General features: G+C 41.4%; 2 protein-coding genes across 2 annotated transcripts in view; both read right to left on the bottom strand.

The window, feature by feature from the left end:
- The window catches only part of LOC135199381 (zinc finger protein OZF-like), a 497,889-nt gene that overhangs the window by 356,553 nt on the left and 129,201 nt on the right, over nucleotides 1–12,135 (bottom strand). The gene's annotated exons all lie outside the window — the stretch shown is intronic.
- On the bottom strand, nucleotides 7,414–9,532 carry LOC135199053 (uncharacterized). The gene is made up of 4 exons (XM_064226969.1): nucleotides 8,988–9,532; nucleotides 8,225–8,900; nucleotides 7,711–8,121; nucleotides 7,414–7,584 (listed from the first exon to the last, which is right to left on the bottom strand). Exons 1-4 carry the CDS (start codon nucleotides 9,530–9,532, stop codon nucleotides 7,414–7,416), a joined length of 1,803 nt encoding a protein of 600 aa, XP_064083039.1.

Raw genomic sequence — 12,135 nt, forward strand, 5'->3', positions numbered from 1 at the left:
ACTTGTATAAACAACAACTGTTAGGTCACACACACACTTCTAAACAAAAGCTTCAATATACTCCTTACTTGAATTTAGTAACGTATGAGTCTGGCTTGAGAGACCCCCATGAGGAGCAGCGCGGTCTTTGCACCTCTTGCACGAGGCATTTTAGGCGTTGCTTTAAGGTCCTTTGCAGTATCCCTAACTTCAACCTCTTTCATCTCTGTACCTCCATTCATATTCTTTCATCTCACCTTCCACACTCCCCTAACAATTATTTTTTCATGCAACTGCTTTAAGGTTTTCCTCCTGCAACACCTTTAAATCCTGCTATATTCTCAATTTTCCTTTCAGCGCTGAATGACCTCATAATTCCCAGCACTTGGCTTTTGGCCTAAACTCTATAAATATATTCCATTCCAAGAATAATTTGAAAAAAAAAAAATCAACCATGACCCAAAAATTAAACCATGATCTGGAATAGGAACCTTCATATTTTACTATTCCATCTAAATGAAAAAATGTTAATAAATCAGATACATTTCAATAATTGGAAAGCAGGAAGAATACATAACATATTCAACCCAAGAGGGTCACAAGATAGAAATGTGCTTTAATAGAGAGAGAAAGTATCTCTACAAATGTCCAAAACCATATGTACAACAATTAGAAATTGAGAGACTAATATGTATGGTATTGTCATAACATACTTAGGAACCAAACCCAAAACCTAACTGTTAAGTGCAGCATGATACTTACAAAAATTATGACACTGTAGGTGTCTCCTTTCCCTGATTAAATTAAATAAATAAGATTTGTGATTTCAGTATCCATATGACACCATCTCTTGAAGACTTCACATTTTCATGTCACGTTCAGCACTCTAGAAAAAAAGATTTAAAACATTAAAAACATTCCTACAAGTTTTTGTATTTGAAAATATTACTTTTCAAAAACTACTTTAAAGATATTAGTTTACAGTGAGTAAACTTTACGTATGATTCATTCATTAGCCAAGATAGTGAACACTTCGTTTGACAGCCAAACTTAAGGTAACTGAATGAATGGTTAATTAAATGAAGTATGAACAAACAACTTTGGCATGCAAATAAGTTTCACTACATATGACAGTTCATTCACCAACTCCGAAATATTGTTTTTCCCAATTTAATCAAAGCAAGAGCCTGTGCTGTCTTGCTAGCTCAGTGTAAAACAAACTACAGTGGACCCCCCAGATTCGCAAACTCGCGCATTCGCGAATTTCTCACGGGAACATTTCCCCAACTATTCACGGAAAATTCGCCTATTCACAGTAATTTTCTATGTGATATATCCAGAAATTCCTGGTTATTTTATCAATTCCATCATAAAATGCACTTTTGTGATAAAAAAAAAAAAAAGTATAAACATCTTTAGTGGGTTTTTCTTGAGTTTTAACTAACAAAATAGGCTGTTTTCAGCATTTTTATAGGGGTTCCAACTATTTGCGGATTCTAACTATTCACAGGGGGGGGGGGGACACCTGTAGTAACCACTTTTACTATACTGTTTAAAAACTGCTCTCTTGGGTCCAAAGAAATTAACCAAAAGTTTGTTTTTTCAAGACCAATTAAAAACCAAAACTCTCAGCGATAAACAAATGAATCACTGGATTTCAAAAACTCTCAAACAATTTTTTTTTTAAATGTTGTAATGGGTGTTTATAAACCAGTGGTTTGTATTTCATAAAACAAAATAGTTTTTGGAAAAGTTTAGTTTAAGGAGTTTATGAAATCCATCGATTAATTTGTTTAGAGCAGAGTTTTTTTAAATTGGTCTAAAAAAAAAAAAAACTGGTACTTATGCAGACAAAACTGACTGGATTTTCTTATGGATTAAACTCATTCTATGTGAACTCAGTAACTAGATCATACACCTATGTGAACTATGTAATCTCTCATAGCCCTATGTCATGAGTTATAAGAATAATAAAAGTGACTGGAATTCCTTACGGAGTTTAGATGATGGAGTGTCAGTGGTGGGAGTAAAAAAGTTACCAAGCCTCTGGCAATGGAAAACCAATAAATAGGACCAATAAATGATGCAATGAGGTGTGTGTGTGAGACTGACAACATTGAGAAACGATGAAATAAAGACCCAACAAGATTTATTGGCCTATAGGCAACAATGATACGATTTACCCGCTAGTCCACACCATGGAGTTTTCTTAACTTTTCAATTTAAAAACTTGGTACAATGAGAAAACCTAAAATATGAATGCTAAATTAACTAAAGACTTTGCTGTAATAAAACTACTTAACTCTAAGCTTGCAAATACCTGTACAGCACATGCCCTATGAAATGTTCTCTGTACAAAAAACCAAGATCTAGCCAAGAAGTAGAATTTTGCAATTCGCCGAAAACTTACAGCAAAGAAATGGCTAGGTTTACACCACTTACAAGTTTTGCTAAAAGCTTATTCAGATCATTTTAGTAAACCTACTATATGAGGACCATATTCTCCACAAAATAAGCCTATACACCTACACTCTGCCATTTCAAAGTAACACGAGAGCTCCCCTAAATAAATGGCGGTATAAATATATCCATATTTTCAGACTACTCTAAATAAATGACAGTGTAAATATATCCATATTTCAGACTATGTTAACCCTTAAACGCCGACTGGAAGTAGTATACATCGACTAAAATTGTCTGTTGGGTGCTTAATTGATGTACGATACATCGACTACAAAAACTTTTTTAAATATTCGCGGAAAACTAGTTGTAGGCCTAGTTTGCGAAAAATTTTAAATCACGCGCCTTGAGGGATGCTGGGAGTTCACGGATCAAGCTGCTGTTTTGTTTACAAGCTTTACCCAGGCGCGCATGCACGAATTTCTTTCTTCTCGCACTAAAAAGCATCAGCGACACATCTCGGAAATTCTTTTGTCACTTTGTTGTAATTTTTGCACTGTTTTATATTAGCCGTTACATAGAACATAGAGTTTTATATAAGAAAATGTGTGAAATTTTATGTAGAATACAACAAAAAACAACCCATGGTTGTAGCTTTTATCAGTTTTGAAATATTTTCATATAATTCACGATGTGACAAAATTTCAACCATTGGTCAACTTTGACTCGACCGAAATGGTCAAAAAACGCAATTGTAAGCTAAAACTCTTACATTCTAGCAATATTCAATCATTTATCTTCATTTTGCAACAAATTGGAAGACTCTAGCACAATATTTCGATTTATGGTGAATCTTTGAAAAAAACTTTTTCCTTACGTCTGGGCGGTAACTCTGCCGAAAAAATCAGAAATTCTTTCGCCAGTTTGTCGTAATGTTTGCACCGTTTTATATTAGCCGTTACATAAAGTTTTATATATGAAAATGTGTGCAATTTCATTTAGAATACAACAAAAAATAACTCATGGTTGTAGCTTTTATCAGTTTTGAAGTATTTTCATATAAATCACGATAAATAGAAAAAATTCGACCTTTGGTCAACTTTAACTCGACCGAAATGGTCGAAAACTGCAATTGTAAGCTAAAACACTTACAGTCTAGTGATATTCAATCAATTACCTTCTTTTTGCAACAAACGGGAAGTCTCTAGCACAATATTTTGATTTATGGTGAATTTTTGAAAAAAAACTTTTTTACGTCCACGCATTACGAATTCATGCATCATATTGTGATAATATTTTCTCTGTGTTGCTTTGATCATTTTACAATTTGTTATATACCAAAATCATCGCAATTTAGTGAACAAATCAACACCAAAAAATTAACTCATTAGCTTTAACCGTTTTGCTCACAGCACGATTTGCATACTATATATGAAATTTTTTTTCGTGCTGTCATATATTCCAATATTTATATCTGATAATGATATTTTTTTCATTTCTGATGCTTGCTTACTAAACTTCAGGCAATGACAAAAAAAGGAGCCAAAAATGAACTCTTAATCTTAAAAACTAAGCGTGCTGTGATTTTTTGAAAAAATTATATTGTTATGATACAATAAAGTTTGTTCATACTTACCTGGCAGATATATATAATTAAGTACCCGCCCAACCTCCCCTCGGGGACAGTGGCATTAGAAAATCTGAATAGAAGATGGGAATGGTTCCTGACACCCGCCTCCCAGCGGCGGGAATGGGTACTAACCACCTGGCCGCCCACTGCGTGTGCCGGGAGTTTTGAAATTCTGTCGGACTTTGGAGAATGCAGCTATATATATATCTGCCAGGTAAGTATGAACAAACTTTATTGTATCATAACAATATCATTTTGTTCATGACACTTACCTGTCAGATATATATATATAGCTGATTCCCACCATTGGAGGTGGGGAGGGACAGAATAAAAGGATTTTGGGAAACATTTCACATGCAGATGATAGACATCTTGGTTCCATACCTGTTAGCGTAGCTGACTTCGGGATTACTGTCACCCAAGTCTGCTTTTGCTTTACTAGAGTCTCCAGCAAGGACGTGACCTGTATAGCTGGTGAGATCTAGATGATCTGACAACGGGGGCGTGACCACAATGTGTCTAGACCATATTGACCATACTTTAAGGGCAATGAAGCAAAGAAAAAACCACCACCTGACCTAGCCTAGCAGTCGACCCTACAACCAAAAAACCAATAACCATAATACAAAGCACACCTATCCATTTTCTAAAGGATAGGATTCGCGTTGCTTCCCGTACCCAAAACTGAATCTGCTGATATGTATGGTCCAAGCGAAAAGCAGTTCTCATATGTCACTTTCACATCCCTGAGGTAGTGTGAAGCGAACACAGAGTTGCTTCGCCAAAAGGTGGTGCTCACAATTTCGCTGAGCGCCATATTCTTCTGAAATGCCATAGAAGTTGCGACAGCTCTAACTTTATGAGCATTGACTTTCAGAAGTTTCAGGTCACTATCTGGGCAGGACGAATGGGCCTCCCTGATAGTACTTCTCAAGAAGAACGCTAAGGCGTTCTTAAACATTGGTAATTCAGACCTTTTCACGGAACACCAAAGATTGTCCGACTGACCTCTACTTTGTTTTGTTCTATCCAGATAGAATTTTAGAGCCCTGACAGGGCACAGGACTCTCTCTGGCTCCTGACCAACGATCCCTGCTAATCCCTTGATATCAAAGCTCTTGGGCCAGGGATTGGACGGATTCTCGTTTTTAGCTAAAAAGGAAGGACTCAAGGAACAGACTGCATTGTGTCCCCTAAATCCATCATTTTTGCTAATGGCTTGTATCTCACTCACCCTCTTCACTGTGGCTAGGGTGGTTAGGAAGAGGGCCTTTCTCGTTAAGTCTTTTAGCGAGGCCTCGTGCAAAGGTTCGAAGCGGTTCGCCATTAAAAATTTCAGAACTATGTCTAAATTCCACGAAGGCGTCTTAACCTGTGGAACTTTTGACGTTTCGAAGGATCTCAGAAGATCGTGAAGATCCCTATCATTCGTCAAATCTAGGCCTCTATGACGGAAGACTGTTGACAGCATACTCTTGTATCCTCTAATTGTTGATACTGCGAGCTTGTCTACATTCCTTAGATGGAAAAGGAAATCGGCGATTTGGCTCACAGAGGTCATGGAGGAGGAAATGCCTTCTTTCCTACACCATCTTCTAAAAACAGCCCACTTTGACTGGTAAACAGATCGAGAGGAAGCTCTTCTCGCGGTGGCAATAGCTTTTGCCACTGCCTTTGAAAAACCTCTCGCTCTTGCCAATTTCTTGATAGTCTGAATGCAGTCAGACTCAGAGCGAACGGGTTTTGGTGATACCTCTCGAAGTGGGGCTGTTTGAGAAGATCGGTTCTTACTGGTAGGGTTCTTGGAAAGTCCACTAGCAGGGGCATGACCTCTGTGAACCAATCGCTTGCTGGCCAGAATGGTGCGACCAGTGTCATCCTTGTTCCTTCCAAAGCTGCTAACTTCCTTGTTACTTCTCCCAGGAGTTTGAACGGGGGAAAGGCGTATACATCCATCCCCGTCCAATCCCATAGCATGGTGCCTACCGCTATTGCTTCCGGGTCGATGATAGGAGAACAGTAAAGAGGCAGTCTCTTCGTTTTCGAAGTCGCGAAGAGGTCCACTAATGGTTGTCCCCATAGTTTCCATAACTCTTGGCAGACCTCTAGGTGCAGAGTCCATTCTGTTGTAATCAATTGATTGCGACGGCTTAGAATGTCTGCCCGGACGTTTTGGGCTCCTGACACAAATCTTGTCAGGAGAGTTATGTTTCTCACTTTCTTCCATAACAGGATTTCTCTCGCTATTTTGAAGAGAGATCGAGGGTGTGTCCCTCCCTGTTTCTTTATATAAGAAAGGGCCGTGGTGCTGTCTGAGTTGATCTGGACAACTCGGCCTATGACTCGTCCCTGGAAGGCTAGAAGGGCCAAGCGAACTGCCTCCAACTCCTTGAGGTTGATGTGCCAAGGCCTCTGTTCCTCTCTCCAGAGGCCTGACACCTCCTCCTTTCCCAGAGTTGCTCCCCAGCCTGTCATGGATGCGTCTGTAAATAACACTAGGTCGGGGCTCTGAAGACAGAGGGACACTCCTTTCGACATCTTGATGGGATCGCGCCACCACTCTAGGTGTTTCTTGATCGACGGAGTGATTCTTAAAATCTCTTCTAAATTTTGTTTGTCTTGCCAGTTCTCTGCTAAGAAAAACTGTAGAGGTCTGAGGTCTGCTGGGGACCATTTCATCGCTGGAGAAGTTTGTTTCTCTAGGGAGGCTACACCTCAGACCTCTACAGTTTTTCTTAGCAGAGAACTGGCTCGTATAATTATGGGAGCAAACAATCCTAGAGGGTCAAATACTTTTGAAAGGTTGCTCAAAAGTAGCCGTTTGGTAAGCGGAGCTTCTTCAAAGGTAGGGGGTTTTATGCTTAAGTGGTCAGTCTTGTAGTTCCAATGAAGTCCTAGAACTTTGACAAGATCTGAGCCTTCTGTTGTTCCATCACCTTCTTGTGTTACCATTTTGCTTGAAGGTTGGATCATTACTGATCCATTCTCTTAAAGGCATTCCGGAATCTGACAGAACTTCCTTTGCAACCTTGTAAAGACTGTAGAGGCTGACTGTTGTAGGTAAGGAACCAATTAAGTTGTCCACATAAAATTTGGTCATGAGGAAACTAACTTCAGGTGAAGTGGGGTAGGTTTCAAAGTGATGTTGCAAGGCCAACTGGAGTAGAAAAGGCGACAGGTGGCTCCAAAGAGAACTGATCTAAACCTATAGGCTTGAAGGTCCTTTTCATTGTTAGGATCTTTTAGCCAGATGAAACGTGTATAATCACAATCTCTAGGTTGGAGACCTACCCGTAAGATGGCTTTGCTGATGACTGCCGATACCGCAAATGGGTCGAGACGGAATTTCAACAACAAGTCGGTTAGATGACTAGTCAAGGATGGGCCAGAGTATAAGCAATCATTCAGACTAGGAGCCTGCTTATCCGGGCACTTGCATCAAATACAATACGAATGGGCGTTGTAGTTGAATCCTTAATCACAGGTAAATGGGGTAAATAATGAACGTTGGTCAACTTGAGGTCTTCTTCTGGTACTGTTTCAATGAAGCCAAGAGTCAGTTGTTCTTTGATGATCTAGTCATAAATTTCCAGATATTTATTAGTTTGTTTCAGCTTGTGAATAGTACTGTTCAGTCTTTTCCTCGAGAGTTCTAAGTTGGTAGGGAGTTGTTTCTTATCGACTTTCCAGGGGAGAGATACCTCATATCGTCCTTCAACCATATTGATGGAATTCTTGAATTCTTCCAGTACAAATTTATCTTCAGGTGACATACCTTGATCAACAATTCCGACTGATTCAAGGGTCCAAAGCTGTTGGATGGAGTCTTCAGCAAATTTGCTATCAGACATCTCAAGTGGTATCTCTAGAGCAGCTTTGGAAGGTTCATGAACTGCCAGTCTCATTACAGTTACAGAATGGGTACTGATAGGGGTGTCAATACTAGGCAGTTTACCAGCGACCAGATATCCTAAGGAGGACTCAATCAGGTTCACTCCATTTGCTTGTGGAGAATGGATGAAGTCAAAGTAGTGATCTATGCCTACAAGCAGTTTCACCTGGTCAATCTGACTACTTGACAAGTTAGGGTCAGCTAGGGTGACAATCCGACTCTTCAGTTCAGAGACTATCTTTATAGAGTCCACAAAGCCTAGCGCTCTGAAGTAGTTTAGGTTTGACAATAGCCTTTAAAGTTACAAGGCTGTTATCATTTACCCTGACAGGTACAGTGACCGTACTATATTCTCTAGATTCTTTGGTATCCCAGAACCCACTGATGCTCAGTTGGACAGGATTGTCTCGTTCAAGTTTACACTCTTCCACTGCCTCTTGTGTGATGAAGGTGCGTTGCGCCCCAGAATCAAACAGTGATCTAAGTTCCTTGGTGTTGCCAGAGGGCGGACACACCACTTTCATTAAGGAGGTAGGGAGAATTCCACTTGTTTGTGACTTTAAGTCTTTGTCACTGTCATTGTCTCCACAATAGTTCACAGCAGAGACTTCAGTTGAGGAATCAGGGCACAATGCTGAATGGTGTAGTCCAGTTTTACATGACAGACATTTGTGGAACTTTACAAGACAATCTGTTGTCTTATGGTTAGGTGAAGTGCATTTCACGCAACGATTTTGTGTGGTAAGTCTTGAAATGCGTTCTTGCGTGGTCTTGTAATTGTCACGCTGGTAGGCTTTATGTTCTGGTCTATCACAGAATACACAACTTTGAGTTCTAGCTGTCTTATTAGGCTGACCCGGAGTGACAGAAATACTCAGATTCGTGACATCATGTGTCTTTGGGGTGTAAGAACTAACCTGGGTTTTGGTCTGATTACCTGGTCTATTAGAACTTTGGTTAGGCTTGGGTTTTCTATGGGAGTAATCCTTATTCTTATCCCTGGGTTCAAAATCCAGAGGACAAGGCCAGGATTATCTTTCCTAGCCCCTCTCTAATATCTAGGAGTGAGGGTAGTCCCGTCCACACTTCTTTTGGATTTGCTCTTTCACCTTGCCAGGTAGTTTTTGGAAAACTAAAGGACCAAGTACCCAGGTACAGTGATCCAAATTAGGTTTGTTTCTTTCTGTGCCTCTAACATATTGTTCAAGTTTAGCTCGGAAGCCACATAGTGAATCCAGATCTGCAGAAGGCTTAGGCAGGCCTGCTACTTGACAAATTAGAGATGAGGTTATTTTCTCTGGATCAGCATAAGTTTTCTTCAACATGTCAATGGCGTCTAGATAGTTTTCCTTCGTGACAAGGATATTTTTAATCAGAGCTAGTGCTTCACCCTTCAAACATCCCTTCAGGTAATTAAATTTGTCAACATCTCTCAAGTCTGGACGAGAGTGAACGTTAGACTCGAAAACATCCCAAAAGGAGGGCCATTCTCCATCGATCCCTTCAAATTCTGGTAGTGACAAAGACGACAACTTAACCTTATGCAATGGTCTAAATTCTGTTGCAATACTCTGGGGTTTGGCTTCCACGCAAATGATTTTTAGTTTCTCCAAAACTTCAGTGCTTTGCATGATGACTTGGTTAGCATGACGCCGCTTTGCAGTGAGTTGTGTTCTATCAGGGTCTTGCTCAGAGAACCCTTCTTCTCCAAGTTGAACTAAGTACTTTTAGTTGAGTTCTTCATACTTCTTTATTTGAGACTCTAGCCTGAGACAATATGCCTCCAAGGTCGAGGACTCAACATCACTTGCCAGTTGAATTATGTCAGTGGCGCTTGTGCATAGATCCTTGCAGCTTTTCTCATAAAGTTGGAGGGAATATGCTAATTGTGTTGCAAACATTTTATGAGTTTAAAAGGGTAACAAATAAAAAAAAAATCCCAGGACAACAACACAAGCCTTAAAACATCCCACTGAGGATGCCAATCTCCCTTTGTGGGAAATTTTTTTCACTCAGTGGGAAGATTGAAGGACTATACTCTACAAAATTACGAGGGTAATTCCTTCCACTGAGTGTTCTCTGGTAATACAGTAAATTGTATGAAACGGGCTGTTAAGCGCACAATTCTTCCGAGTGCTTAACGTGTTTTCAGACTTGTGTCAGAAAATCCAAAGGATTAATAATTGCTTTGTAAGTTTAAGTAGTCTAGTTAAATTCAGGTAAGAGTAATTTAGGTAAATGCAATTAATCTAATGAGGACTATGAATAAATTAAACCAAGGCCATAAAATTCCCAGGGCAGTTCAGTTTGGTCCTGGAATTCAATTAAGTTTCGACCCGGTGAAAGTAAAATTGAGGTAAACTAACCCCAAATAGTAATGCTAAGTAAACAGACAGACCTAATTTTGACTAAATTTTCTACCACCCCCATGTAATTATATAAACCCCAGTAAAATTATTCAATCTGAGTCTATGCCTAATTAATTCTTACAAACTCCCGTGTGAGGACCAGAGATTAAGACAGGTAGCTGGGATACTGATGCTTTATTTACAGACAAACTGGGTTGACATAGACAGGTGCGGACGGAAAAGTAGTACAGTCTCACACCAAGAGCAGAGATGACTCTGAGACAGTAGATTTGTGTTTTCTTACAGTCATATATTTAAAGATCATAAGGCGTACGAATAATGGAATTACATGTGTTATACATTGGTGGAAAGGCCGTGAAACGCTCTATCAGATGGAAGTAAGAACAATGCGACTTGGTGATTGGATAAAATGAAAATAGGGAAAATGCGTTGTCCTTACAAAAACTACCCCTCAAGACATTGTGTGTGGTGGTGGTGGTGTGGGACGGGCCGTGGGGACCCCCAGGTGCGGCAGCGGCATAGGTTGGGCTGAGGAAGTCCCCAGCGCGGCAGCGGCGTCCCGCGGGTAGAGCGGAACCACAGGTGAGCAACGGTGTCAGCAGTTCGAGGAAACCCACAGGTAGCAGCGTCGGCAGGCAGGGGAGGCCCACAGGCATGACAGCGGTGTCGGTGGGCCGAGGAGGACTACAGGCGACGGCGTCGGAAAGGGTGAGCAGGTCCACAGGAGTGGCATCGACGTCAGGAAGGACGAGTGAGCCCCAGTAGCGACGGCAGCGTCGAGGGTTTGAAGAGGCCCACAGGCAGCTACGTTGGGTAGGTAAAGCAGGTCCCTGGGTGTAGCAACAGCGTCGGCAGGCAGGGGAGGAGGCCCACAAGCAGCGACGTCGGGGGGGGGGGGGGGGGGGGGGGGGGGGGGGGGGGGGCAAGCAGGCCCACATGTGCGGCAGCGACGTCGGGTGGGTAAAGCAGGTCCCTGGGTGTAGCCGCGGCATCGGGAGGTTGTCTGGGGACTCATAGGTGCGCCAATGGCGCCGGGGGAAGAACCGAGGAGGCCCACAGGTTCGGCGGGTCGAGAAGATATCTGGCGTCCCACGGGTGAGGCAAAGGAGGCCACGACATCGGATGGATGTTTCTGAACTGCTGCCTGAATTTTGTGTTGGCTGACCAGCACCCAGCTACCCGTCCTCAAAAAATAAACACCAAAACACGCTGGGAAGCAGTACCGTAATTAGTCTGTTAACGGCGTTGGTGTCGTCCTCGTAATGGAGTTTTCAGAGACCTAAACTGTGGCGCCGTATTGAGTCCGTTAAAGGTTCTCTGAAGGTGAGCAGCCATAATTAGTCCGTTAAAGGCTGGGCCTAAACCGCTGTGTCACCAACTCCGGGAGGTCACAAGTTGTGAGGACCAGAGATTAAGACAGGTAGCTGGGATACTGATGCTTTATTTACAGATAAACTGGGTTGACATAGACAGGTGCAGACGGAAAAGTAGTACAATCTCACACCGAGAGCAGAAATGACTCTGAGACAGTAGATTTGTGTTTTCTTACAGTCATATATTTAAAGATAATAAGGCGTAGGAATAATGGAATTACATGTGTTATACATTGGTGGAAAGGCCGCAGAACGCTCTATCGGATGGAAGTAAGAACAACGTGACTTGATGATTGGATACAATGAAAATAGGGAAAAAGCGTTGTCCTTACAAATACTCCCCCTCAAGACATTGGTTATGGAATAATTATTGGATGACAATCTTGGAGGTAGGGGGCGACCCCGTGACCTTGTGACACTTGTTGTGGGGCATCATCAAGTGTAGAGTCCTTCGGTTTTGCTGACTGACAGGATGCCTCCCCTGGCGGTTGC

Source organism: Macrobrachium nipponense, chromosome 25 (genome assembly GCF_015104395.2).
Source record: "Macrobrachium nipponense isolate FS-2020 chromosome 25, ASM1510439v2, whole genome shotgun sequence".
NCBI classification, from domain to species: Eukaryota; Metazoa; Arthropoda; class Malacostraca; order Decapoda; family Palaemonidae; genus Macrobrachium; species Macrobrachium nipponense.